This window comes from Sodiomyces alcalophilus (genome assembly GCF_042370955.1).
Source record: "Sodiomyces alcalophilus JCM 7366 unplaced genomic scaffold ACRALscaffold_1, whole genome shotgun sequence".
Classification (NCBI taxonomy): Eukaryota; Fungi; Ascomycota; class Sordariomycetes; order Glomerellales; family Plectosphaerellaceae; genus Sodiomyces; species Sodiomyces alcalophilus.
In genome coordinates this window covers 2503609-2530604 of record NW_027263532.1, presented here as the reverse complement: position 1 = coordinate 2530604, position 26996 = coordinate 2503609, and the positions used below count along the sequence as shown (strand labels likewise).

The 26996-nt window shown below is 53.5% G+C and overlaps 11 protein-coding genes across 11 annotated transcripts; 5 read left to right on the top strand and 6 right to left on the bottom strand.

Moving 5' to 3' along the window:
* Window positions 1-174: 174 nt before the first annotated feature.
* ACRALDRAFT_2024186 (uncharacterized protein) lies at window positions 175-669 on the bottom strand (the record flags this gene model as incomplete). Its single annotated transcript, XM_071020196.1, has 1 exon — window positions 175-669. One exon carries the CDS (start codon window positions 667-669, stop codon window positions 175-177), a length of 495 nt encoding a protein of 164 aa, XP_070879156.1.
* Window positions 670-1612: 943 nt separating this feature from the next.
* On the bottom strand, window positions 1613-2620 carry ACRALDRAFT_1073870 (uncharacterized protein). The gene is made up of 3 exons (XM_071018165.1): window positions 2476-2620; window positions 2203-2411; window positions 1613-2128 (listed from the first exon to the last, which is right to left on the bottom strand). The coding sequence occupies exons 1-3, from the start codon at window positions 2554-2556 to the stop codon at window positions 1906-1908; spliced, it is 513 nt and encodes a 170-aa protein (XP_070879155.1). The 5' UTR covers window positions 2557-2620; the 3' UTR covers window positions 1613-1905.
* A 1493-nt stretch (window positions 2621-4113) lies between these two features.
* ACRALDRAFT_1067238 (uncharacterized protein) lies at window positions 4114-5136 on the top strand (the record flags this gene model as incomplete). The annotated part of the gene is made up of 2 exons (XM_071017422.1): window positions 4114-4851; window positions 4963-5136. 2 exons carry the CDS (start codon window positions 4114-4116, stop codon window positions 5134-5136), a joined length of 912 nt encoding a protein of 303 aa, XP_070879154.1.
* Window positions 5137-5773: 637 nt separating this feature from the next.
* ACRALDRAFT_1046582 (uncharacterized protein) lies at window positions 5774-8003 on the bottom strand (the record flags this gene model as incomplete). The annotated part of the gene is made up of 5 exons (XM_071015457.1): window positions 5774-7156; window positions 7256-7335; window positions 7411-7608; window positions 7682-7793; window positions 7851-8003. The coding sequence occupies 5 exons, from the start codon at window positions 8001-8003 to the stop codon at window positions 5936-5938; spliced, it is 1764 nt and encodes a 587-aa protein (XP_070879153.1). The 3' UTR covers window positions 5774-5935.
* A 3775-nt stretch (window positions 8004-11778) lies between these two features.
* Window positions 11779-13398, top strand: ACRALDRAFT_1079022 (uncharacterized protein). Its single transcript, XM_071018849.1, has 2 exons — window positions 11779-12299; window positions 12365-13398. Exons 1-2 carry the CDS (start codon window positions 12188-12190, stop codon window positions 13186-13188), a joined length of 936 nt encoding a protein of 311 aa, XP_070879152.1. The 5' UTR covers window positions 11779-12187; the 3' UTR covers window positions 13189-13398.
* Window positions 13399-13434: 36 nt separating this feature from the next.
* Window positions 13435-15128, bottom strand: ACRALDRAFT_1059960 (uncharacterized protein). The gene is made up of 2 exons (XM_071016152.1): window positions 14049-15128; window positions 13435-13933 (listed from the first exon to the last, which is right to left on the bottom strand). The coding sequence occupies exons 1-2, from the start codon at window positions 14921-14923 to the stop codon at window positions 13921-13923; spliced, it is 888 nt and encodes a 295-aa protein (XP_070879151.1). The 5' UTR covers window positions 14924-15128; the 3' UTR covers window positions 13435-13920.
* Window positions 15129-16027: 899 nt separating this feature from the next.
* Window positions 16028-17113, top strand: ACRALDRAFT_205854 (uncharacterized protein; the record flags this gene model as incomplete). Its single annotated transcript, XM_071021848.1, has 10 exons — window positions 16028-16116; window positions 16201-16213; window positions 16278-16379; window positions 16426-16525; window positions 16552-16588; window positions 16632-16661; window positions 16696-16703; window positions 16751-16943; window positions 16976-16995; window positions 17028-17113. 10 exons carry the CDS (start codon window positions 16028-16030, stop codon window positions 17111-17113), a joined length of 678 nt encoding a protein of 225 aa, XP_070879150.1.
* Window positions 17114-17296: 183 nt separating this feature from the next.
* ACRALDRAFT_1059961 (uncharacterized protein) lies at window positions 17297-18066 on the bottom strand. Its single transcript, XM_071016153.1, has one exon. The coding sequence runs from the start codon at window positions 17804-17806 to the stop codon at window positions 17552-17554; it is 255 nt and encodes an 84-aa protein (XP_070879149.1). The 5' UTR covers window positions 17807-18066; the 3' UTR covers window positions 17297-17551.
* Window positions 18067-18797: 731 nt separating this feature from the next.
* Window positions 18798-20123, top strand: ACRALDRAFT_1054024 (uncharacterized protein; the record flags this gene model as incomplete). The annotated part of the gene is made up of 4 exons (XM_071015805.1): window positions 18798-18810; window positions 18975-19211; window positions 19330-19584; window positions 19663-20123. The coding sequence occupies 4 exons, from the start codon at window positions 18798-18800 to the stop codon at window positions 20121-20123; spliced, it is 966 nt and encodes a 321-aa protein (XP_070879148.1).
* Window positions 20124-20999: 876 nt separating this feature from the next.
* ACRALDRAFT_2092706 (uncharacterized protein) lies at window positions 21000-22406 on the bottom strand (the record flags this gene model as incomplete). The annotated part of the gene is made up of 4 exons (XM_071022602.1): window positions 21000-21130; window positions 21246-21294; window positions 21384-21706; window positions 22313-22406. The coding sequence occupies 4 exons, from the start codon at window positions 22404-22406 to the stop codon at window positions 21000-21002; spliced, it is 597 nt and encodes a 198-aa protein (XP_070879147.1).
* A 2133-nt stretch (window positions 22407-24539) lies between these two features.
* Window positions 24540-26078, top strand: ACRALDRAFT_2038839 (uncharacterized protein; the record flags this gene model as incomplete). Its single annotated transcript, XM_071020913.1, has 3 exons — window positions 24540-24630; window positions 24735-25959; window positions 26045-26078. 3 exons carry the CDS (start codon window positions 24540-24542, stop codon window positions 26076-26078), a joined length of 1350 nt encoding a protein of 449 aa, XP_070879146.1.
* Between the last annotated feature and the right edge of the window lie 918 nt (window positions 26079-26996).

Genomic DNA, 26996 nt, shown 5'->3' with positions numbered 1-26996 from the left:
AAAATTTCAATGTTTCCAAGGTTGGTATGTGGCCCAACCTCCAGAGGAGTCCTGTGCATCTCCCGTTCATCCCGTGCCGCTGTGTGTATGTATGCGTTTATGTGAGTATCCAGACAACCTGGTCCAGCATTCTGTCCCGTCCTATCAGGACGCATCCTATTCGTCGTGATTCATTTATAAGCTGAGGCGATCTAAGCTCAACCCATCGTTGCTTCGTACGCGTCTCACGACGCCAAGTTTGAAGAAGCGCTCCTCTCCGGTGGCCGTCCGTCCGCCGATGTACCATTTATCTGAGCCCAGGACCTCCCGGAACCCTTCGCTGGAGCTGTCGCTGCCACGTCGTCGGCCTGGCGAGGCTCCGGGGATGGGAACTCCGCGGGGGCTGCTGGGACCAGCCGTACCGCGGGGCGAGTGGAGCGGAAGCTGGTTGACGACACCCCCAGAGCGAGATGATGAGGAGGTGCTGGCGCGGGCGTTGTTGGAGACTGGTCGCGGTGCGGATGCAGAAGCGGATGCATTAGACTGCTGCTGCGTGGTGTAGGAAGCGGACGAGGACTGCGTGGTCTGGGAGGCATGCTTGTTGGGTTGTTGGGAAATGGGATTCGATGTTGATGTTTGTCGGAAGGAGGCGAAGAAGGTAGAGAGGAAAAAGGGGCGCTGCGACGGCATTTTTTTAAGGTCGCTTGGTGATCTAAAGTTCGGTGGTGGTGGATAGTGGGAAGGCCGTTTTTAAAGGCGTCGGATCTCTGATGATGTTCCGTGAATCCCGTCGACGGTTGGAGGTTGAGCTAGGTACCTGCCCTGCTCGTTCGTCGTGCGACGCCGTCGGCGATCTGTGTAGCGCGACTAGATTTGGAGACGTCGTCGACTCCCAGCACAGAGGGAGGCGACAACGACAAGTCGAAGCCCCAACCAAGAAGAGCGTTGTCGGGTGCGCAGTTGTACGCTGACGTATCGGTATCGTGGGTTTTCTAGGGTCGTGAAGTCGCCGGCATGAAGTGGTGTAGCACACGTCGTTTGTGGCTGTAATGTATATTGATTATTTTCTCGCCGAAACTGGTGGTTGCGATAGACGAACAAGGTGGGAGTTTATATGACCGGAGGCTTGTTGGAGGAGAAGATGTCTCCATTAAAATCCTGACGTCTATGTCTGGGCAAGAATGACATGCATGCAGCGTCGTTGCTTCCTTCTTCCCGAGATGGTCCGTGAGGTTCCGGTGGTGCTGACCAACATGTACACTAATGTACACTACCTCGGGGCGTTCTGGCTCCACCAATCGCAGAAGAGAGATTAGAGGATGTGGAGATTCGTACTGGAGCAATAATGTAATCGGAGTGAGACTATTGGTTACAATACCGCGGTTGTCGGGACCAAAGTGATCAACTCCAGCGGTTGACACATCGTGCAGGATAGCGTCGGCTGGGCTTGGCCTAGTCACGCCGCTCAGTATCCGCGTCAGGAAGAGGCGACAGGTAGATCGTGGAGATTGGAAACTGATCCCAGAACTGAATCAAAGTCGTCGTGAGGATAGAACTGTTTGAGAATCCTGGACTTAATTTCCAAACCAAGCGAGTGAGAGCTTTGGGCCTGGCTTGTATGCTCGGGGCGCTTCAGAAGGGGTATATTGATGACCGGATGCAACGGGCGATACAAAGGCGGCACGGATACCAGCGGATCAAACGGTGCGTGGTCTCTGCTACAGATTAGAGTCTAGTAGCAAGTCTCTAGTGTCAAGCTTCGGACATTGTTGTACGAATCAGTACGATACAACGACTAGCCTGGCACCTGCTTGCTTTACGAATACAGTTGTGAAGAGGCATGGCTGCTCCGTATCATGAGGCTGTATAATATAACATGACCAGCAAAAAAAAGTATGGATCGCTTTATTCTTTTCGGATGGACTTTTACTCGCGCTGCAATATCACGACGAGGCCCATCAATCCCAACATGGCCGTCTTCAGCCATGGATATTCGGAGAGTAGAATCGTCACGTATCCGACAAAGGGAATATATCCCACCACCCCGCCAACGATGTCATCCGGCCCCAGGTAGTCCTGTCCCTTGGCGAACAATTCGGTGTCGTCGGCGTTGTTATTATCACCCTTGGTTAGGAGCTTCGTGTCAGGCCTAGATATACGAATTAGCCAGAGCCAAGGAAAATACAGCGGTGAAGCAATAAAGGGGAAGAGGGGCGTGTGTACCCAGTGCCAAACTTCCTGACTATCCGGTGAACAATTGGGATCGGCTTGCCCTTGACTTCGTACACAACGACGCTGCCGACGTGGTCTGGTGCTGGGTTGTTCCAGAGAAAGAGAAGGTCGCCGCGTTGGAAGGCCGGCTCCATGGAGCCGCTCAGCACTACCACAATGGGGCTTGGACTGTCCGTTATCACGGACAAGCCCTTCCACATCTGCCGCGGAGGTGGTCAGGAAACAGGTTTGCGCTCACGGGCCCGGGAGGAAGGCAGGACGCACCATGAAAGCTGTGCTCAGAATCAGGCCGAAATTGAGCAGCTGAGCGGCCGCCTGCCGCGGGTTCTGTAAACTCGACAGCATTGGAGCAGGGGGTCGGCGTGCGAGTTCAGTTGTTGTTGCGAATGATGCGCTGGGCGTCGTCTGAGTTATCCACGTGGATGTGGGAGAGCAGACGTGTCAAGATAGTGTACCTAGGTACCCATCCTGTGGCGGTGCAGGACAGCCACTTTACTCTCCGCCACTGCATACACAACAAGTCAACGACGTACCAATCTTGATCGACACGGTACATCTACTTCGTACGTAGGTAGGTAGTTACCTCTCCTCAACCCTCCTCGTTTCTCTCTGTTTTTCCGTTAACGTAGGATACCTATGACTATGATTGAATTTGTTTCTTCTGTTCTCTCGCAAATCTCAGTGACAATATCATGTATTGTTCTGTTGGGATTTGCTTTTTGTCTTTGGTTTGATGATGGAATCGACTTTCTTAGGGTTCCACGATCCAGCACAGACTGTGAATCAGTGTATTTCCCCGCTGCGTCCTTCGACTGCCTGGCCGAAGTATTAATGTCCCGGACACCACCCCTTTCAAACGACTCAGTACAAGGTGTACCTGCACCAGTGTACCTTGACGGGAGACACCAACCTGGAAGAGAGCTGGCTTCCAGGAAGTCACTTTACCTCCGTGGTGCTGCCTTCTTACCCGCTCTTCCCCAGGGCTTCACGTCCCCTCTGTCCTCTCATCATTGACAGCAATAAACCAAGCAGTCCGACAGAGCAGACAAGAATATGCATAGCCCATTCGTCTACACAATTCGGCTCGCAAGACGCCAGTGATACGAGACGTAATCGTAATCGATGGGAACATCAATTGGACACACGATGAACGATCACCATGAAATCCCTCTAGAGACCTACGAAGTACGAAAAGAAAATCACGATTCCGAGATGCGGGACGGAGCTGTCTCTCCTTGTTTCTAGACCGACCGAGTCTGCCGGAACAATCCTCCGAATGCTCCACCTCGGCGATGTCTATCTACTAAGATTATATGCGGATCTAGGAATTTCGGGGGAACCAGTTCTCCAGGAGCAATCTCCCAGGCCTTCTGGAAGTTTCCAGGCACCGGATAATCCAATCCATCCCTCAACGCGGCTTAGAAATTACCACCCACGGACCCCGCAACACCCGGCCGTGTGGGCAACCGCATACGTGAGTGCGACCATTTGAAAACTGTCCGACTTGCCACAACTTGCCATGCGCAATCATCGTCTACGCTCCTTTCAACTCTCCTTTAGTGCCTAACGGACATCGCAACTTGCCTGTCAGGCTTGCTCGCGTGGTGTAGTCATTAGCCTTCTTTCTCTGCGGCATCTCGCCCAATCCTTTTTTTCTTTCCCCTGGCATAATAGCATTCGGGTATTCCCAGGTTTTATGCTCTCCATTTTTCCAGTGGCTCTATGCTATATCTCTCAGTATTGTACTGCCCTCACATACACCGGGCAACGAAATCACCACTAGCGCCATCTGCAGCATAATACGCAAAATCCTACTCGAGTATCAAGCCGATAGCGATCGCAGCCACGTTTATCTTTCGCATCAATCCGACCCAAGCATTTTTGTACCAGAAATCGCCGAACATGTCTGAAGCCAAATCTCAGCAACTTAAAACGGAAGGCAACCGCTGCTTCCAGCAGGGCGACTATGTCGGCGCCGAAGGCTTCTATTCCAAAGCGTACGGCCGCCCCTGTTCGTCCAACGGACGGGCGCATTCCCTCCATATCCCATCTTTTGTCACACGTGCTAACAAGAGCTGGTTCTACAGCATCATCGCCAACCCCAAGAACGCATTCTTCTATACAAACCGCGCCATGGCTCGCCTCAAACTCCAGCTCTGGGACGCCGTCGTCAGCGACTGCCACGAAGCCCTCGCGCTCACGCCGAACAACATGAAGGCCGAGTTCTACCTGTCGCAGGCACTGTTACCGCTGCGCGACCATGAGGGTGCGGTGAAAGCGGCGATGCGCGCGCACCGCCTGTGCGTCGAGTCGTCCGAACGAGCGTCCCTGTCTGCGATCACGGCGCAGGTCCTGCGGTGCAAGAAGGAGCGGTGGGAGTACAAGGAGAAGACGCGCAGGCGGGAGGCGCAGTATCTCGAGGAGGAGACTGTCGAGCTCCTTTCGCGGGAAAAGTCGAAAGCCGTCGAAGAGGCCGAGGGCGAGAGTGAGAAGCAGGAGCTGGCGAGCGAGTGGGATGCCAAGATCAAAGAGCTCAGGAACGTATTCGAGAAGAGCCGGAGCAAGGACGACCAGAAAAGGGAGGTGCCCGAGTGGGCGATCGACGACATTAGCTTTGGCATCATGGTGGACCCCGTCATTGTATGTTCCATTCTTTCTTTGTCTCTTCTTCTATGCCTCCCCATTTTCATCATGTTTTTCGCTGCACTCTTTGGCACCCGCGCCGATGCACCCTGCTAACTACGTACACAGACCAAGATGGGCAAGTCCTACGAAAGGGCTTCGATCATGGAGCACCTCCACCGCCACCCGAGCGACCCGCTCACGAGGGAACCTCTGCTCCCATCCGATCTCAGGCCGAACCTCGCCCTCAAGCAGGCGTGTGAGGAGTTTTTGGATGAAAACGGCTGGGCGGTGGATTGGTGATGGAGGTCTTGCCGTTTCGTTTTCTGCATCGAGTCGAGTCGGAGGGCGCCTTCAACATCTCATGGGAGGTTAGGCAGCGGGTCTTTAACGTCCTGTCGTTCCATGTTACTTCATGGCAGGATGAGCATAGCACGGCGTTCACGGAGTTTGGTGTCTTCACCCCAAAGTAGTTTGTATTGAAGCGAAGCCAGCGCGAGGGATGATGGATCAATGAAGACGGTAGCATTGGGCCGATAACTCGGAAAGCAAAGTGGTACCGGAACAGTGGGGTTCAGGTTACTCGGTATGGTTTCTCTGCCTAAATCTATTCATCAGCTTGTCCCTAGAGGATTAGTACGTAAGGACTTGGCCAAGGTGATGTGATGGGACCAAGTGCGACACGACACCTTGAGGTGGCTCAGGGGGTCGCCGACGCTTGAACACAGTGTATCAGTGCTTGTTCTCGAAAACTGACACAGTATGTGTCTGGTGGGACTTGGTCCGTGTGTCGCAAAAGAGCTTCCGCTTCTTCTGCTTCTGCTCTGCTTGCTCTGCCCAAGAACCAACAACGGTGTGCTATGGTGAGATCCCTTCCAGATTCCATATGGACAGGGTCATACTGTCGGCGCCAAAGGGAACCAAGAAAAATTGCTTTTCCAATGCATCACAGCAGTTGATTTTCTGACCATTCGCCTACAGTTCTCTATTTCCCAATGTCCAACTGCGGTTCGAAAATGAAATCCAACAAATGAGTGGTATCATGCAAGACAGCTCCTCGTTCACCGAATCATCTACAACCAGACCGTAACACCGTGTTCTTCTATATCAACGTGGCCTTCCCGTGTTGATTCGAGATGACATCTTCTCCTGCGGGCTTGCTCGACACTTTAGCTTCCTCGTCAAATCGCTCCTGGCCGCTATAGCTGTCGGGGCTGTAGGCGACAATAACCTCGTCCAAGTCTTCCCCGCCGACCTCGGCCCACCGGTCGCTGGTGGCGGGAATGGGGAAGAAGTGACAGAGGAGCCAGTACATGGTCGAAGAGACGATGAAGCCGGCGAAGAAGTTGACCCGGTAGATGTACACGGCGCCCATGGGGACCGGGGTGCCGACGGCATCGGCGAACCCGACGACGTTAATAAGGATGCCGGCAACGTAGGCGGCGTAGGCACGCCAGTGCAGGCCAAAGGTGAAGTAGTACGACGTGCCCTTCTTGGCACGGTACAGGTCCTCGACGACGATGTAGCCCTTTCGCACAAAGTAGTAGTCGGCGATCATGACGCCGGCGATGGAGCTGAGGAAGACGCTGTATGCCGACAGGTAGGTGGTGAACTGGCTCGAGTCGGTCAGCAGGATCCAGGGGTTGATGGCGAAACCGACGGCGGCGCAAATGTAGCCGCCGCGGCGGATGTTGATGAAGCGCGGGAGGATGGCGGTCATGTCGGTCCCGGCCGACACCGAGTTGGCGGCGATGTTGGTACCCAGCTGGGCCAGGGCGAAGGACAGGCCGAGGACGAAGACGCCGAAGCGCTCGCCCGAGTTTCCGCCGTCGATGAACTTGTCGAGCACGTCGATGGGGTCCCAGATGGGGTCCCCCTCGTAGAGGATGGCCGACGCCGACGAGACGATGATGCCGATGAAGGAGGTGACGGCGAAGCCGACGGGGATGGTGAAGAGCTGCGACCACAGGGCGTCCCTGGGCTTGATGGCGAAGCGGCTAAAGTCGCTGTCGTTGACGATGAGGGTGGCAAAGTTGGCGATGGACGACATGATGCCCTGCACGAACTGCCAGGACCATTCGCTTCCCGAGACGCGGGCGGGCTGGCGGATTATGGGGCCGACGCCGCCGGCGCGCACGACGGTCCAGATGAGGAATGCGAGGCCGGCGGTGGGGACGACGTAGGCCTTGACGGTGAAGAGGTGGCGGATCTTGTGCACGGGGAACCAGATGGCTGGCAGGGACAGGAGCCAGAAGATGAAGAAGGAGACAAAGTCGGGCGTTGTCGTACCCGAGTCTCTGGGGAAGGTATTGAGTATGTCGCCCTACCGAGGGGTCAGGGGGCACCTTTCGTTGGGATGACTTGAAGGGGCGACTCTTCGAGGGGGGTGTCCGACAAGGAAAGGGAGCAAGGCAAAACTCACCCAGTTGGTCCATATAGCCCTGATCATGACGTATACGCAGTGGCCTCCGATGTAAGCCTGGACGCCGTACCATACGCACGCTAGGGAGACACCCGTTGTCAGCCAAGGACCCTTTTTTCCCGGGGAACGGGGAAAACACTCTGGAGGAGACTTACCCATGACGGTACGGTTAAAGACGGGCCACAGGCCGCCCCAGACGCCAAAGGACGATCGAGCAACGACGGGAAAGCTGATGTGGTAGACGGCACCGACACGGCCGGCGAGGACGACGAAAACAGCAGCGACAAAGTAACCGATCCAGACACAGAGCCACGCCTGCCACCACGACAAACCACCAGCGACCATGGCGCCACCTGTTATCCGAGGTGTGAATGTTTGCGCTCATTTCAAAGGAGAGAGGGGTGGGGATGGGGAGAGACTGTTTACCGATCATCCAGGTGTTAATGTTAAAGCAGTCGGCCACCCAAAAGCCGACAAAGTTCCATGGGCCCCAAACACGCCTCGCCTTTTCGACGGGTTTCAAGTCTTTGTTGGTGAGCTATATGGGAAAGGAGGTCAGCTAAGAATCGAAGATGGAAGGAGATTTTCGACTCACCATAAGTTGGCTGCTTGTCAGGCCAGGTTCAGCTTCGTCCACAGCGAGCTTGTTGGCCCAGTATTTGGTCCTGGAGCCATATAGGCGCCGGCGGGCTCCTTGAGAGTCGACAGGATGCGCCGTTATCTCTGTCGGTCGGAAATAACTCGCCATTTTGACAGGGAGTGTGGTTTTATGGTAAGTAGACAACGTGAAAGGTGGAACGAAATTCCCCTCTCTCTTCGAAATGCAACCGGCTTTGTATCATCGGTTGACGGGGGTAGGTTTGATGTGATTCAAGGGGGGAAAACAGAAAACAAAATATATCCACCAGTTGGCATTCTTTGGATCAAGCCGCGATGACGTACATGGGACGCGGAGAGGGACAGGAACTGGATGCCACGGCGGGGGCCGGCGCAAGACAAGACGGCTGGGGGGCAGACGGTATATAATTACAACTTTGGGTCGAGGACAAGGCTACAACGTTCAAGGTCAAAGGCCGATAAGACGATCCAGAGAGGGTGATGTTTTCCTCCGTCCGAGACACTCGAGGCTTCCCTGAAGACTTATCTACCCATCTACACTACCTAGATAAGGTACCCGTGCTAGGCCAGGCCCAAGATAACGCAGTCGGCGAGGTACCTAGGTAGGTACAGATACAGAGTCGGCTATCAGGGACGATCACCTGTAATTAGACACAGTATCTCGCACGGGACCCAGCAATCCAATGTATGGAGCGAACAAGTGACGTTGATCCAGTGTTTTCGGTGGAAGGCCATCGAGTCGGTGATCCTCATTCTTCCCCTTTCTAGACGCGGGGACAGACATATGCCGGGACCTTGCGGTTCGCCTCCGCCTCCTGAGAAAGGGGGTCATACAGAACCCAACCATCAGATGTACAGATACAGACATGATATAAATACCAGGTACGGCACTCCCACCAAACCTCCAGAAAGTACAACAACTCGTCGAGAGGAGCAGTAAACTGAATACCTATACAACGTAGTCCCTAAACCATTCGTTCCGTACCGCAAGCCAGTTGTGCGTTGAAGTGACTACGTATTGGCGTCAGCCATGCCGTGTGGTCAAACGAGTGATGGTGATGTGATTATCCAGGTCTTCTCACCTGTTGGCTGACAGCTATGATATGATACATTTCGTATGGGAGCAACGACAACAGAAAACTTGGCATTAGGGCTGTAGGCCAAGCCGCCAAGGACGCTGCTCAGTACCTACCTAGGTAGGTAGGTAGCTGCCGGGAATCCGGAGGCGGCAGGTTTAAGGTATGTACACCCGCCATACAAAATCGCTGTCCCAGCAATGTTATCGTACAATGTACAATGACGAGAAAAACTGTCGAGCCAATGTACTTACAACACCACGTTATAGGTGTGCGTATATACCATCCAACCCCTGTTTAACTGTCTGCGGTGTACTTGCGGATCCAAATAAACCAATAGTATCACGATAATAAGCGGAGTAGAGTACAAGTAGATACATTGAGAGCAGGGGTTTTTCTATATACAGTTCCCTAGGGTAAGTATCGGACTTTCCTATATACCGAGCTAAAAAGGGACTAAGGTGGTCCACTTCCTGATACTTTATACGGCCCCTGCTAGCTGACAGCCCCTAGCACCTGTTACGTACTGTCTCCACTCGGTTCCGAACAGGCCAATCTAGAGCCGTGAATAGGCCTATAATTATTCGATAAAGAGGGTAGGGTAGAAGTTATACTAGGAAAGAAAGTATCTTATTATACCTGCTTTATTATAGGGGTCAGAAGGTATCCACTTTTCTACCCCTGTCGCGTGGGTCTATACTTCTTAGGTATCCAAAACTTAGGCCTATAACCGTTATAAAATACAGGGGTTTAGATATACTAAACCAGGGGGATTTAGTATCCTATTAATCCACCTTATAGCTCCTTACTAATAAGTAAGCAACTAACCGCGTTAATAACTTTATAGGAACTGCCTCCTATATAGTATATATTATATACTTTATACGGCTACTTTAAGTATAGGGTTAGTATAGGGGCGTTATACGTTATACGTTATATATTATAGTTATATTATTAATTAGATTATATAAGGCCCGGGTATATTAGTATAGGTATAACGGTATTAGGGGTAAATATCGGATATCTTAGTATAGTATCCACTTAAAACTGGGTCTAAAGTGGATACTACTAGCCCCCCTATAATAGGGCAGGTATAATAAGATACTTTCTTTCCTAGTATAACTTTTACCCTACCCTCTTTATCGAATAATTACAGGCCTATTCACGGCTCTAGATTGGCCTGTTCGGAACCGAGTGGAGATAGTACGTAACAGGTGCTAGGGGCCCCTGTTAGCTAGCAGGGGCCGTATAAAGTATCGGGAAGTGGACCACCTTAGTCCCTTTTTAGCTCGGTATATAGGAAAGTCCGATACTTACCCTGGTGAACTGTACGTTTCGAGAGGATTCATTACTTGCCTAATAAGGCAAGTAATGTAAGTACCTTTAACATAATTAAACAGGGGTTATATGGTAGGTACATTGACTTGACACTTACCTATGTCGAGCTACAGCTACTGTACCCATGTAACCCCGTACCTTCGCCGCTCCTACCTAGGTAGGTAGGTAGGTTCTTTTTCCTTTCCCCTGATAACGACACGAAATCTTCCACCCGGCAAAGGAACGTGTCGTAGATACACATATTACTCAATCTCATCGAGTCGAACTGTCCGCTGTGCACCACACACTTATTTCTGCGCTCGTGTGCTCACGGCTAGGCTTGACCGGTATGAGCATGGGTATTTCTCCATCAACTGCTTGATTCAAGGAACTACAGATGCCCAGCCATCCCATCCCCTTTAGCTTGTTCTCTCCACGATCACGACGAAGGAAATCTTTTCGACGCCCAGCCCAAGCAGACTTGCCCGACTTCTCCTCAATCCCAACCCCATCCAATACGGAATGGAATCTGGCTTGGCACCCACCCGGAACCCATACCAGATACCATTAATTACATCCAGAAATTGCTCGGCGGAAAAGAGTGGGGATGGGGAATGCACCAAAATGAACACAAGAAACAGGGACCAAACACGGGAAACATGTTTAGAGTCGCGGGGGAGCACCGGTGGGGTCTTAATGGAGGTCCCTGTGTCCCACAGAGCCTCGGTCGCACTGGGCTTCCCCTCTCCCGCTGCGACACCTTCGCGTTCCATGTCGTTGGTCCCGCCCGCCCACCTTGATCATGCACGCCGCCCAGGGACCCTTACCCTTGTCCTGATCGCTTTGCCGGACTGCCACTGCTGCCATTCAATGCTAACATCTACCAACGTTGTACTCTAGCAACCTACATGTGATCTATTTGCCGGGAGTGCTCGGCTCGCCGTCGTCGACCATGAGAGAAATCATCTTGAATCCCTTGTTCGATCACCTGCATCCTCGGAATGGCCTCAAAGACGGGTCTCTTTGCGGCGATATACACACATATATCGAAAGTGTTTCGCAGTCACCGTCGACCCCACCGTGGATCCGCAGCATATCCCGTTTCCGAGATCTACGAAACACTCTTGCACTTTGTTTCCTTTCAACAGCTGCCCAATCGCATTTCGCATCTTGCCTCTGACCTCACCCTACCTTTGCTGCGTCCGTCATGAAACAACAATCCCCGAGCCTACAAGTGCACGGCCTGCTTCATATGCCCCTCCGACTTTAACCCCGCCTCTTCCGGTCGCCGCCTTTTCCTGTCTGGCTCACATTCGATTCGCTCGCTTTTACATCTCGTCTCCGTCGTAGACAAACTCCGTCTGCCGATTTCAGGTCTTCGTTCTCCTCGAACATAGCTCCCCAGACAACACTGCCACTCCCGTCAGAGTCTATGCCCGAGAGGGGAATACGGCCGAGTATATTCTTCCAGAACCCGGGCTCGTTGGCATCTCCGTGAACTAAAACATGTAGCGCAAGGTGGTCAAAGTCCAGGTCGACCTCCATCTGTTGAAGTTCGCCGTGGCAAGCTAACCTCTCTGGCCTGCCCTACTCCCGCACATCCTGCACTGCGAGACCCCTTGTCGGCCATGTCGGCCGCACAGAACCCATCTGCCCATTCACCCAGGAGATGTGACCCTGGGATGACTATAGACGAGAAGCCATCTATATAAGTTGGCCTCCCGACGCACCATGAATCCATCTCCTCGTAATCCACACACAATCGCCATTCTCTTCACTGTACTTCTTCCTTTCGATTCTCGGCCCTGGAGGCACGTTAGTATAGATTGCTTCACTTTTTCCTTTTACTTATCTTCTTTGACTGCCATTCAGTTTCCTCCAAACCCTTCTCGTACCAATTCCCAAGACAAAGAAAGACAAAATGCGCTCAGCTCATGCACTCCTCGTCGCTGCCCTGGCCGCCAGCGTCCATGGTCATGGCCTGATCGTCTCTATCCAAGGTGCCAACGGCGTCACCATGCCAGGTCTAACCGGTGAGTACCTGTCCTCCCATGTATCCTCGACCCTCTCCTTCTCCACTAACATCAACATGCCAAAGTCGCCGATGGCACCCCCCGTGACTGCAGCTCCAATAGTTGCGGCTCCCAAGCCGATACCGCCATCATTCGCGACGGGGACATTTCTTCAGGGCGCACTGGTCCGCTCGGTCGCACTCAAGGAAACGGCCCCGTCAGCGCCGAGACCATGATCCGCAACTTCATGGGCAGCGGCACAGCCCCCACCAACAACGGCCCCAGCGACTCCGTCGGCGTGGAGGACGACATCTCCATCGGCAGTAACAACCGCAACAACAGGCGTCAGTTCCTCGGCGGCCTCTTCGGCGGAGGCAGCAGCAACAGCGGCGGCGACAGCAACAGAGGCGGCAGCCGTCTGGGCGGTCTCTTCGGCGGAGGCGCCAGCGGCACCTCCGCCGACGGGCCACCCGAGAGCCGCGTCGCCGCCTCCGCTGGCCAAGGCGCCGCACGCGGCCTCCCCACCGCCTCGGATTCGGGTCTCGTCACCATGACGTTCCGCCAGATCAACCAGGACGGCGCCGGGCCCCTGACAGCCGACATTGACGGCACGTCTGGCGGCACCGAAGAGGCCGCCTTCCAGCGCGCCGAGGTCGTCACCGACGTTCCTGGATTCTTCGGCGGCCTGTCCCTCGCCACCAAGACCGAGTTCCCGCTTGAGGTCCAGATGCCGCCCGGTATGACCTGTGACGCCTCCGTCGGCGGCGCCGACAACGTCTGCATTGTTCGCGTCCGCAACTCCGCCATCGCTGGGCCTTTTGGTGGTTCTGCTGCTTTCACCCAGTCCCCCGAGGCTCGCAAGCGTGCCCTGGCTTTCCGGCTTAAGAAGCGTATGGAGATCCGTGCTTGAGGAGCGACTGACGGGGCGAGGGGAGAGGGCTTGAGTGCTGGTCACATTCGCTTTTGGGTTGATTCGTGAGTTAGTATTTCCCATGACATGTACATGATAAGGGACAGGAGTTTCTACGCCACTCGGCGCTTTGCCTGAATATATACAGAGATATATGTGCTTCGACTGGTCGTCGTTTTCTAGTGGCAAAAAAATGAAGCTTTGCGCTTGACATTCGATCGTCTTTGTCAAGCTAAGATGTCTTTCCGTGAGATGAGTGCGACCAGGCCATAGATGTGAGGAGAGGTGACGCAGCATGTCAGTGTCATTGGGACAAAAATTCAATGTCGCTAGAGAAATGCCGCGATACAGAGGACGGCACTATTGAAGGCTATCACCATGTCATCGGCCTTGCTCCTCTTGGTCCTATTCGCCGCCTCAAATGCTCGCGCCAAGGTAGACGTAACCAAGGAGACGTAACCGAGGGCAACATGGTCCTTCCGATCCATATCTAGATTCCACAAGCAATAATCTAGCCCTGGGTGACCTTGTTCACAAGACTCCGGGACAACAACCAAACAGAACCCCAGAAACTCCATCTCATAATCATAATGCGTGAAGTGGCAGGGCAAGCATAGACCCCCTGTTTTTGCAGGAACGGCTCTGTAGCAACGAATGTCGGTGATTGTTGGGACGGCAACTGTTGCATGTCTCCGAAGTCCGCCGCCCCATTGAGGACTAAGGCCGTGAGACCTACCATCTCCGACTTTTCTTGCTGTCAGCCAATGCGTCCCGGCCATGAAGACGAGAAGATCAAAAGAAAAAGGAAAAGAAAAGGACAAGGGGACGGAAAAAGAGCAATACACGCTCATTTTACTCACCTATAAACGTCGTTCAGCTTGGGAGCAGGTCGTCTCTTCCGCCTGGCGGCATGCTTCCCACTCTTCTTGCGATCTTTCCCGCGCTCCTCCTTCGACCGAGGCGGTAGGCCGAGAATAGCCGCTTCCACAGACGACAGGTCACTGTCGTTGGATCCAAACGAAGCGCTGGACTGACGTGAGCTTGGTCGACTCTCAGGACTGGAGCCCCGTGAGCTTCGTCTGCTTTGTGGTGGGCTTCCTGCAGGTGACCTCGAACGGCGATGAGGCGGGCTTGGCGTGGTAGCCCCCTGTCGGGAAAGAGAGTTTCTAGCATGGTCTCTTGACGAATTTCCGCCGGATTCTTGATACCGTCGCCGGTGCGCTGTGTGATGTCCTTCTTGGCGGTCAAGAGAGTCCAACAAGGTCCGCGTTGGATCCGGATCACTCGAGTAGGACGGCCGCCTGTCGGTGACGTCCCGTCTCGCATCCCCGGTCGAGAAGGTGCCGCTTACTCGACGAGAGTGGCCGTGTTCGGTCGGATGCCTCTTGTGATGGTATCCTCCACGCTGCCCCTGCTGCTCACGAGGACCGCCATGGTGATATCTCGACTGCTCATATCGATCCGACGAATGTCGTCTCTTCTGGGGACGCCCGTTGTCTTCGTGATGATCATGCGAAGATTCCTCGCGGGTGCGTTTATTACGCGAGGACAGCCCGGCACCGAGCTCCATGGAAGGGAAAGGGCCAGCCAAAATTTCGGCCGGCGTCTTTTCCTTGCGTTTCGGAGGCGCGGGCGGCGGTCTTTTCCCATCCTTCCAGAAAGCCGGATCATCTTGCATGGCTTCGAAGAAAGCTGTCTCTCGAATAGGCCGGCTGAATTCGGCCATGTTGTCCATATTGACGAATTCCGACTCGATGCAGCTGGCATTCCAAGGAGGAGGAAGCATGACATCTTCATGATAATCAGCAGGATTCGGCAAGGGCTTGCCAATCTCATCAGGTGCATGTGGTGTGGCGGGCTCTTTGAATATTGCACCAAATTCCCATTCCCAGTCCTCCCTGTCACCATGCTTGCCATCGCTGATGTCGCGTAGAGATGCCCCAGGGGATAATGTCGGTACTGGCTTACTTGTTTCTGAATCTTCAGCTTCTTCCTTTTTGCGTGGTTCGCTCTTCTCGTTGCGATCATCGCGGTCATCGTTAGTCTGGTGAACATGTTTGTCCTTCGGCTCGTTGGCGTCAAAATTCTTCCTTTTCTTGTTTCGATTATGCCTGTCTCGAGTCCCGTGCTGCTTGGAGAAATTCACATTTGGCGGATTGGGGAGGGGCACAGGTGGCCGCGGCGGGAGGCCGGCACCCGGAGGCGCCGGAAGATGAGATGGACGGCTGGGTCCTGGCTGCGAATGACTACGTCGTTTCGGGTTTGGGGGCGGAAAAGGACGTCCAACCGGCGGAGGAGGAAGAGTATGAGAAGGAGGGGGCGGGAGGGGAGGTTGTGGCAGCGACGGGGGCGAATGATGGGGGAACGCAGGAGCTGGCGGAGCAGGCGGTGGATGAGGTGGATAACTAGCTGCTGGAGGGGGGTGATACCCGGGCTGCGGTGGGTGCGGCGGTCCTTGATACCCTCTAGGCTGTTCGAATGGCGGTGGAGCATATGAAGGGGGAGGTCGGTATGGGTCGGACGGACCGTACGGCGGAGGGTGTCTAGGGTGCACCGGTGGTCTATGAGGTGGTCCAACATGTACCGGTGGTCTAGGAGGCGGTCCATAGTGTGGCGGTGGAGGATAGTAGTTACCATGAGGCGGAGGTCCGTGAGGCGGAGGTCCATAGGGCGCTGGAGGAGCGGGGTGAGAATAGGGACCGTGGGGTGCTGGAAGTCCCGGATAGTATCCCGGAGGAGCAGGTGGCCCACTTGCGCCGGGCGGTGGAGGGGGCGGTGGGTGAGCTTGAGGTGGAGGAGGGGGAGGGGCATATCGTGTCACTATCATGCGTCCGGAGGTATGAGGCCCGCCCCCTCGCTTCCCTTGATGAGGCCCTCTAGATCCTGCATGAAGTCCGTCCTGATGCTGTCCTTGGCCATTGTTGCGATGTAGCCCACTGAGATGAATGTTAGCTTCTAAGACGCAGATAGTGAAGTCGGACATGTACTAAAAAAGAAATCGATCGTTTGAAGCAAGCCAAAACACGTACGCGGGGACCTTTCTTATCGGCTCAGGGCATGCGATCGCCCAATGACCCGTTTCACCACAGTTGAAACAGGTAGGGTCTTTGGAGGAACCCTGGCCCGACGCGTTACCCGACGCATTCATAACGAGGGGGTCAGAAGGGGAAAATCAAATGAACGCCAGGTTTGTGTGTGTAGAGTAAAGGGAAGCGTGGTTGGTGAATTGACTTGGAGTGTCGCAATGGGGTTTCCACGATGAACTCTTTGAAGAAGACAAAACGCGACGGAGGGTTTCACAAGGCCATGGAGAGCGATGCTTTCGAGAGACTTGGCTGTTGTGATGCTTGGCATGGAAACAAGTTTGTCTGTCGATTTCGCGTAGTCAGAACAAATGGAAGTGAAAAGGAAAATAAATAAATCGGTGCGTATAAACGAAACAGGTCGAATATGATAGGGGAGGACAACCGGAAGTGATAATAATAATACGCGACATGGGATATTGAGATTGAGGCGTAACGGGTAGAAACAGGAAGTGATACTAACCTGAATATCTGGGCAGGGAATGCTCTGCAGCCCCTGCTTTATGATAAAAAGGAATGGCCTCAGAATGCAAAGCTGATACACCGAGCCAGGTATGCGACTGGTATCAAAGTTGAGAGAGGTTCGAGGCAGGATAGGCTGGGCGACGAGAATGCATGTCGACCAGCTTTGGAATATCGGGTTTTACGGATTGCAGCTGAGAGCGAGTTTGGGTGATGCTACGGATAAGTGCAGTGGGAAACAGCTGCACAAATGTCGGCGCGCGTGAGAGAATCTAAAGAGTAACAATCCATCAGAAGAAACGAACGGAACGCATGGGATGGCCAACGGTGCGATGGGACAGGCGGCGAAAGCTGAAGTCGCGCACGGGCCCACCGAGTGACATTCGTGGGCTCTAGCCTCGTCGGCTAAACTTAGGCGCCGAGCAGCTGGTCAAGCTATTGGTGGAGCGACAAGACGGGTTGTAGCCTTGCCAGAAAGGCTGACCACATCACGTGGAGGATGAGGCTATTTATGTAGAGGCAAACGCATCATCACTTCGACGTGTGGAAATTCGATAGCTTTTGTGATGTGATGCGGCTTGGAATAATTATATACAGCCTTTGATCGGACTGCTGCAAGGGGCTATGGCGGAATGTCTCTGACAGCGCCAATGGGTAAAACTATGCACATGGGATCCCTTCAAGTCACGGCAAGTATAGCGTAAACGCTCATTTTCTGCAGTGGCAGGCCAAACATATGCGAAGGAAAGAATTGGATGTTGGGAATGTTATGCTGGCTGATGGGCGGTGAGAATCAACGCTCAAGACGTTCGGTCGCTCTAACCGGCGAACCAAAACATCCTGAGACTCGTGAAGGGTTTGAGACAAATGCTGGAAAACAGGTCATTCAAAGATAGCTTCGGGACTATGGATGCGATCTTGAGAGACGTAAGGAAATCGAAGACAAGAACAAGAGCCCGGAAATCTTGGATCCAGAGAAAGCAAAGTAAGATATCCGAAAAAGGGTGGGCAGACAAGAAAATAGAGCATGGAGAGAGAGTAAGACGTGATGTGATGGTGATAGTGCAGACCATAGCTTGGCGAGACGAAGAGCAGTCTGATTTCGGCCGGGACAATGGCGACCAGTCTCACTTCTGGTCATATATCCCAAGAACCGCAAGATATTGACATGTGGGAGGAACGAGAAGAAAGCTGGAAGCCCAGGTATTGTGAAAAAGGAAACGTTCAGTGCTTGGGCGCAGCAAATCCCGTTGGTGGAATGGTAGGGGAATTCGGCGTAAATATAGGGAGAGATGTGATGGACCGGACCGGAGACTTGGAGATTTCGACGATTAGTTTGAAGGAGAATAAAACTTGCTGAGAAGACAAAGGGATGGCGGGGCGGCGACTGCCTTTTATTCTCTCCGACCTTCCCACCTCCCCAGCTTCCACCACTACTAGTGACGCTAAGTCTGGCGTCGGAAGCTCGGGCCACCATCGTAGTTTTACAGTGCGGCGAAGTAGGACGCACTGGACTGCCAGGTTGACGTACTTAGTAATGCAGGAACCCGCCAACTGTCTGTCCTGGTACCACCACTTGACACCTGGCAGGCGGCGTCCTTTGTCCCTTTGCATTTTCAGCTCCAACGTCGTGAAGAAACTCGTTGGGCGCCGGGTCGTAAGAAATATCCCCAGCCGGCTATGGATTCTCGTCCTCCAACTCGACAGATTTGTACTCTGCGTCCCTTCCTTAGGCTCTGTCTTTTTATCGTTGTATAGCCAGGCTCCTTTTACAACTTGCACACCGAAAGCCAGCTACCACCGCCCTCTACCTCATGTAAAGCCCGGCGACCATCCTCTCCGATCATGCTGATGCAGCGTCAACCAAGTCTCCCCCCCGAATTTCGACTGCGCCGCCCAAAGCAGCCACCCGGATCGAAGCAGGCTAGCCTTGCGAGCGGTACCTGATCCTTCGACTCTAGACGGTCTCGACGACCCAAGAACTACATTTGCTATATCCGCTTCCCATCCACCCCGTCTCGCAGCGACAGCCTGTTGCTGCGAACACGCCGGCATACCTCAAAGATGCCGAGCCTCCCAGGTTCGTGCTCCCCCGCATTATGGGCGCCGTACTTCCATGGCCCCCATACTACACATGAGATGCCGGAGTTGGCTTCGTTCAAACATGGCCACCGGGCCAGGATTCCCTCGGATGGTGCGGTGCAGTGGGACGGGAGGCTGACATTGCTCCCTTTCTCCTCGCAGCAACTATTGACCTGGACGAGTGCATCTCGCGCCTGTACAAAAAAGAACTCCTCGCCGAGCCGGTGATTGCTGCAATATGCGCCAAAGCGAAAGAGCTGCTCATGCGGGAGAGCAATGTTGTCCATGTTCGGGCGCCAGTGACTGTTGTCGGTGATATCCACGGGCAATTCTACGACTTGATCGAGATTTTCAAGATCGGTGGCTGGTGCCCGGACACCAACTACCTTTTTCTAGGTGCGCTTTCCGTCGCTCCTCTGTTCTCCTTGTCCCGTCGTGTCGCCCATCACGAACGGACCCGACTCGACGCGCAGGCTCAGTTCCATATGCTAACACTATCCTTTGGTCTACACAGGAGATTATGTCGACCGCGGCATGTTTAGCGTCGAGACCATCTCTCTTCTTGTCTGCTTGAAGTTACGATACCCGGACCGCGTTCATCTGATCCGTGGAAACCACGAGTCCCGCGGAGTCACTCAGTCCTATGGCTTCTATACCGAGTGCTCAAGGAAATATGGGAATCCCAGTGTTTGGCACCATTTTACGGACATGTTCGATTATCTCACTTTGAGCGCGGTCATCAATAACGAAATATTCTGCGTCCATGGAGGTGCGAAACTACCATCTTGTTAAAATCTGCCATGTTACCCTCCGCCGACTGACTTTTTCTTTTCTTTTCTTCTCTCAGGCCTTTCCCCGTCCATCCATTCTATCGACCAAATTGTCGTCATCGACAGATTCCGCGAGATCCCCCACGAAGGCCCCATGGCCGACCTAGTCTGGTCAGACCCGGACCCAGACCGCGACGAATTCTCCCTGTCCCCGCGAGGGGCCGGTTACACTTTCGGCGCCCAGGTGGTGAAGAAGTTCCTGGCCGTCAACAACATGAGCCACATCCTCCGAGCGCACCAACTCTGCCAGGAAGGATACCAGGTCCTCTACGACGACCGGCTCAGCACCGTGTGGAGCGCGCCCAACTACTGCTACCGTTGCGGCAACATGGCCAGCGTGCTCGAGGTTAGCGACACGGGCGAGCGCTTCTTCAACGTCTTCGCCGCCGCCCCCGAAAACGACCAGGTCAAGGACATGCAACTCTCGGGGATGGATAAGACCGCCGATGGGAACGCCTTGCCCGATTATTTCCTGTGATTCGGTTCAGGTTGCGGATTTTTGGATGCAGTCACTGGATGGCGGAAGAAGGGTTGCGCCACAGGCATTCCGCGAAATAATTACCGATGAACGGACAGCGGCAGGCCGAAGGCGCTGGGCAAACCCAAAAGGCATATTGGAATCACCTCAACAGGCGTGGGTTCGGAGGTCCAGAATCCGATAAGAGTTCCAGCGGCAACCTTAGCTGGCGTATGGATATCGAAATGAATGGATATGAAGGCATTGACAGAGAATAGGACATATCCCAGCACTGTGAGTCGAGGGCAGGGTGGTTCCCTGAGGGTGTAGCCAGGCGAGTGTCATTTTCAACCTCGCAGTCCCTGCTGGTATAGCATTTCAGTGTACATAATTACAGTGGAAATACCTCGAAAGGCATTTCAGATTCACGTATCGGAGAAGCAAGTGGATTGAAGAGACTCGAAGTGTCGTCCGTGGGCGGGTCCTCCGATAGCATGATTGCTCGACGACTGATTGATGATTGCTTGATGATTGATAGGTTGTTGATCCGCTTCATGCACAGAATAAGAATATGATAGACCTCCGTATACCTTTAAGAGGTGACCCGCCTCACCTCGAAGGGGAAGAAACCTCGTTTTCGTGATGAATCCCCAGAAAGGTTCTCCACCTGATGTCCCCAGTCCAGCTAGCTTTTCATCGACGTGTCCACCTCAGCCCATCTGCCCTTGCCTCTGTGGCGCATTACGCTAACATGTTTCATGAGGGTGCTGTTCTCTACCGGCCGTTTAACTGGGCGAGGACAGTGCTGTTCTGGGCCCAAGCATGAGCGGGAAGAGACATGTGAGGCTATTTGAATCGAGTGTGCTCTCGTTGCCCAAAGATAGAAAAGATCACAGATCACCAGTCTTTGGCAATTTCGAAGGACCACTCGAATGACAAATGGGTCTTCTTGTCATCGTCGACAAAGCTGGAGACGACTTTGTAGACATCACGATACACTCTGCCCGACGGCGCATCCTCTTCCTGGACTGTGAAGGAGGTCATGTTAGCATCTGCGAGGCAAGGACACATGTTCGGCGAGGAAGTACTCATGGCCGAATGGGGAGGATTGTCCGCGGATCATGATCCACAGGGAAGACTTACAGCGCTTCTGGTAGAACGGCGTCTTGTCGGTGTTGGGGGCAAAGCTTCCCTGCGAAGAAAGTCAGCATACCATACCAGCAGGCCGCGTATAAGACCAGCGACGGTCAATAATAGTAAAAATAAAGAAAGGGTACTCACCAGCATTTCCGAATCCTTGGAGACGCGGATGCCCCTCCGCTTGACGACCTGGACATACTGAAGGCCGCTAAGGATCTCATGCTGGACCCTGAATTTGGCGACCATGGTGAACTTGGCACCCTCCTTGATGATGAAGGGCTTGTCCTTGAGGGACGTCTCCGAGCCGGGCTGCGAGAGGTCGATGGTGACGGGATCACGGCCGGGAGATTCCATGGTCAGCGAGTCGATGATGCAGACTCGAGGATCGTTGGGGTCCGAGAGGTCCTTGCCGCCGCCGAGGCCTAGGGACTCTTTATAACGCTGCAGGGAGTCATCGCCGGCATCTGTAAAATAGCGTTCATATTTGTTAGACATGGTGTCCACGGGGTAGGGGGCGGTTCATGGTGTGGGGTCTAAGGGGAGTGTGCGTATATGTCGGTGTTAGGGAATATATGTGCGAGGTGGTGGACGAAAGTAAGAGTGTGTCAGGGACCGAGTCGTCGACGCCATGGGAGTTCAGAAATCAGAAAAACGAAAAACAGCCAAGGTGAGTAGCAACAAGTTATACGGACAATGAGGCATGAACGTCAAAAGTGAAAGGCGTATAAAGTAGCAACAGGGAGTGGAATAATACAGCATAGTGCAGCATGATAAGAGGGAGGCGTGGATAGTTGCCTCGTTGTTGAACTCGGTGGGAGGCGAGAGTTGAGACGAAGGTGTCAAAGGACAAAGGTCTCACACGATTGACCAACCCCACGTTATCAACATCCCAGAGCCTCACTTGGGTCTTTGACGAAAGCATGCCTGGAGCTAGTGTTCTGCTCTCCCAGCTCGTCGGTGTATGTTGGGCTGTGTTGAGGGAGGATACAAGGAGAAGCGCCTTGTCGAAGTGACTGGCCGGACAAGCTGACAGGAGAAACATCAACGAGTTGATGCCGTTGTCTACTCACCCATGTTCTGGTATTCCGCCAGACTCTGCTTGGGCTGCGAGAGCTTGTAGCCCTGGGTCTCGGGGGGCATAGTATCATCGTCCTGGGAAGGCATAGTGTCGGTGGGAGGTGTGTAGGTTCTGGCTGGATACAAGACGACGCGGTGTGGATGAGGTCAAGTTGGGATTGGTACTATCGAAGGCGACGAATAAGGGAGTGTAAGAGGAGAATCGACGAGAGATATCTGACCGACTTTCGGTGTCAAAATAAGCGGTTTACCAGGTGAAGGTGTGGTAAGGCAGGTACTTTGATGTTGGAATTGAGCTTGAAAGACGAGAATCGGAAGTCGGACCTGCCCCTCATCCCCTTAAAAAGTGCGGCCCCTCCTACCCCTCGGCATCCTCCACCGCCAAATCAGGGGGGCCACCCCCCCTGAGGGTCAAGGCTTAGAATCCAAGAGGTGGTCTGTTCTTCATTTTCAATCCACATGGAGAGGGGCGGAGGGGCGACCTGGGGTCTAGCTTCAGAGAGCTGCGACTGTCTGGCATTCGCGTCGTTGGCCAAGGGGTTTCATTGGGTGTTTGATCTTCAACCAATGCTTTCCATGGATTTCCATTTTCCTTTCAAGCTGCAGCTCCAGGTACCTGGGCAACCAGATCGCAGGCAATCGACAAGCACCAACTAGGTGCCGGGACAGACGGACGCGCTAGGTTCTAGCAGCTTTAGACGCAACTTGCTATGGTGGGAGCTTCTTTAATCAACGAGAGATCTTTCTTCTCTTGACTGTCGCTAGACGAATCGGCGGACGTTCTTGTAGCGCACGAAGTAGTGGATCAATCTCTCCAGCTAGCATCCGGAGCGATACTGTGGGGCCGTCGAGAATGGAACCTAAAACGACGTGTTGATGATGAAGTCTGGGATCTTGATCAGCAGAACACAAGTAGTTTCGTTTTTCCTTTCATAGAAAAGTCCTGCCGGAATAATCAAATACTTTCATCATAGCGAGGAGCTGGCGTATACATAACACTCAGATGGCATTATGAGCACTACCCAAGGGTTATCGTGATCCAGGTAGCAAGTATAACCAGTTCGTTGCCTCTATACGAAGTATATTTTCTACGATGCAAAGCTACGTATCTTCTTGACCCGGTGGTCCATCACTGATTTTTGGAGGCGTACGAAGACGGTATGGATGGTCATGTCATAGTGTAGGTACAGAAAGAACTGGCCGTCCTCAAGAACGAGAGAAAGCCGAAATAGGGGCCAAGAGGGCGGATCGGGTAAAATCAATTCTTGACAGAAGGAAACTGATCAGATCTTGTCCGATCATGGGCGGATACGGATTTACTAAAGTCCGTAAATATGTACAACGTGTCTACGACAACACTCATTCAAATGGATGCGGACGATAAGGAGGTACAAAAGATTGTTGCAGTTTTCCCAGAAGAAGCAGGTTCCGTCTTAACAGATTATCTATGAACAACTCGTTTCTGGGGACGTGGCTTTCTCAGAGCAACCACCCCCTCAGCGCAGTGGACAGTGGCCAATGAAGGCAGAGATTGGGTAGTTTACCCTTTTGGAAGTGGACCAACCGCAAGCAGAGCTTCGAGGAACGAGGGACCACCCGCTCCGCACTTTGGCACGAACTACTGAATGGGTGCTACTTCATCTCCCCCCCGTTCTGGGCGACAAGCCAAATTTGCGCCTGGCATCCCTACTTTTTTTTTGTTCCACTCATCTCTCCCATCCTCCATCTTGTCTCGGCCTGTCTTCCTTTATTCTCCAGACGGTTCAGCCTTCTAGGCAATACAATCGAATACTAATTTCTTTTTCTTTTTTTTGTTTCTTCAAGTCTCTATCCATTATTGTATGGAGCACTTCTTTTTTTAAGGAATCTCTGCGACGCGTGGTAAGCGACACCTGTCCCATTTCAGTTCGCGCCTAAAATCTGGTACTCGTGATGGATCCGAGTCTTCGCATCCCTGACAAAACTCGCGACCAGACTCTCTTTTTCCTCTCCCCAATAATACTAACACAGCTTGCAGTCATAGTAAAACGACGCGACTTGGGCTGAACCAAACCGGATTCCCATCGAACGACGCGCTCTTCCCTCCTGGGTTCCTTCGTGAGATCCCGCCCACCCCATACAGTACTCGACAGACTGCGGGTCGCGTAATTTTATTCCACCCGCCCAATTTTTTTTGGGCCTCTTCAACCCCCTTCTAGCGACGACGCGCCTTGGATCAACATGCCCGCTCCGGTTTCCGTCCGCCCCTCGATCGAGCGGCGGGCCTTACCCGCGCGACATAACCCGCTTATGGTCGAAGACATCCCGCCACGTACGTACATTTCATGTCCTTGCCGATTCTCCCCAACTTCCGCCAGTTCCCTTTCGAATAGTTTGTTCCACAACCCCCCAGAAGTCAGCTCACACCTTGAATAGATGGCGAACTAGTGGCGCGCCGCCGGTTGGGTCAGACCCAGCTGACGGCCAAGATGGTCAGCCAACCAGAAGACGAATCAGGCTCCTTCGGTGTCTTTGACTACGCCCATCTCCGCGCACCTTTGCCGAAGGGTATTGTTTCCGGCATCTTCAAGTCGAGTCCGAGCAGCTACTTTCTCATGCGCCGAAGCCACGACGGCTACGTTTCGGCCACCGGCATGTTCAAGGCCACGTTCCCCTACGCTGAGTGTGCTGAGGAAGACACGGAGCGCAAATACATCAGGTCGCTGCCATCCACCAGCCCGGAGGAGACGGCCGGCAACCTCTGGGTTTCACCCGAGTACGCCCTGGTTCTGGCTGAGGAATATAACGTTCTCCCCTGGATCCAGGCGCTCCTGGATCCCGCTACCATCCCGGTATCGAGCCAGTCGGACAGCCCGATCAAGAAGATCCAGGCGCCTCCCAAGTTCGACCTGCAAAGGAACCAGCCCGAGCTGGTGCCCCCGACACCAACTTCGCTACCGCGGACGATGCGTACGCGACGCTCGGTGAGCCCTACCAAGACTCTAGCGCCTCGACCAATGAAGTCGCCCCGCAAGCGCAAGGTCAAGTCGGAATCGATGGAAGATCAGGCGGACGAGCCGAAGGAACTTGCAGCCGCCGCCGTGGCGACCTCAGTCGAGGTGAACGGCATTGTTAAGGAAGACAAGTCGGCTGAGGCGGAGGCAGAGACGGAGACGGTCGCCCAGACGATGGAGGCCGAGTCGGCTCCCATGTCGGACCCGGCAGAGGAAAAAGAGGAGGAGGAGGAGAAGGAAGAAGAGCAAAAAGTCCAAGTCGAAGCGACGATTGACGACAAGGTTGAAGTGGACGAGGAGGAGGGCCAAGCCGAGACGAAGGTCGAAACAGTGTCGCTCCAACTTCCGCTATCCACCACCGAGCCGCCGAGTGCCGAGGAGACGGCGCGCATGATCGCCGAGGCCAAGCAGATGGTGGAAGCTGCGACAGCCGAAGCCGCCGGCGACAGCGAATCGGGCGAGGCCGACGACGAGGGTGCCAAGGGCAAGCGGAAGGCCGAGGAGATCACAGTCGGCGATGAGTCCGAGGAGGAGCAGGCCGACACAGAGGAGCCACGCAGCAAGCGGGCCAAGCCCAACGTGGAGCTGAAGAAGCGGCGGATGCGATCGCGGGCGTTGTTTGGCATCAGTGCGACTCTAGCAGTTGGGTATGTCACCGGGTCTCTCGCAGCCCTCCTTCTTTTAATGGACGACCCCGTTTAGTTCCCATGGATGTCGCTAACACCGTCACAGTGCTATAGTTCCTTACCTTATGGGGGCCTTTTAACCTGCCCCATTGCCCAAGGCGTTTTGACATATTTTCCTCTTGTTATACCGTTGTGTTGCTGTGTGTCTGGTTCATTCTCTCCAATGGTGTAAGACGGCGGCTTGAGGATCTTTTGTCCCCTGGTTTCCTATTGTCTTCTTTTTCTACGATGGAGGAAAGAGGGATTGTGGTGAAGAAGGAGAGAAGATGGTCTCTTCCATTCGTTTTTTCCCTCCAATCTTCTGCAACGACTTAGGGTGGTACGGGTTTGCGGAGCTATTGCTGTGAAGACTTGGGCCTTGTGTTATCTTTTTTGTGTTATTTTTCTCCTTTCGTTGATACATACCCCCTTCCTTCGACTTGAACCTCCAATATTACCTTGCCCCATTGTCATACATACTCACCATCGCCATCACCACCACCATCGCCACTACCATCAACATCGCCATCAACATCACATCACATCGCATCACCATCACCATCCATATTCTCCCATCCTACCTAGTTCACCCTTACAGACTGGAGGTTGGCCTGCTCTTTTTTCGCAGGCCAGTTCAAGTGGCCGATCTTTTTATACGTTTCGGTGTTTTTTGCTCACATGCTCGTCCTCGACTCGACGTTCATGATTTGGAAGGACAAAATGGAACACCAACATTGTTTCTAGAGACACGAGAGACGCGGACGGGTGGACAGACCGACAAAACTCGACCGCCCTTCACGAACTGAGTGGAGCATACGAGGCGCCAGTGGGCGGGCTATCCTTAGAGGAAGTTGTCATATGGAGAACGCACACTCCCTATAATAATGATTATACCACCACCTCACCGTGCTGTATATACTATTTACCTTGTATGGCATATGATATCTTGATGGTTTCTTGTATGAAGACCGAAACATGCCTTGGCTGTCGGAAATAATCACTGACAGCGACTGCTTAGG

Coding starts and splice junctions, on each gene's coding strand:
- ACRALDRAFT_1079022 (XM_071018849.1), top strand. CDS start 12,188: ATGCGCTCAGCTCATGCACTCCTCGTCGCTGCCCTGGCCGCCAGCGTC. Junction 12,300..12,364: donor CACCATGCCAGGTCTAACCG/GTGAGTACCTGT, acceptor AACATGCCAAAG/TCGCCGATGGCACCCCCCGT.
- ACRALDRAFT_1059960 (XM_071016152.1), bottom strand. CDS start 14,923: ATGGACAACATGGCCGAATTCAGCCGGCCTATTCGAGAGACAGCTTTC.
- ACRALDRAFT_1073870 (XM_071018165.1), bottom strand. CDS start 2,556: ATGCTGTCGAGTTTACAGAACCCGCGGCAGGCGGCCGCTCAGCTGCTC. Junction 2,412..2,475: donor TTCTGAGCACAGCTTTCATG/GTGCGTCCTGCC, acceptor CCTCCGCGGCAG/ATGTGGAAGGGCTTGTCCGT. Junction 2,129..2,202: donor GTCAGGAAGTTTGGCACTGG/GTACACACGCCC, acceptor TCGTATATCTAG/GCCTGACACGAAGCTCCTAA.
- ACRALDRAFT_1059961 (XM_071016153.1), bottom strand. CDS start 17,806: ATGGTCTGCACTATCACCATCACATCACGTCTTACTCTCTCTCCATGC.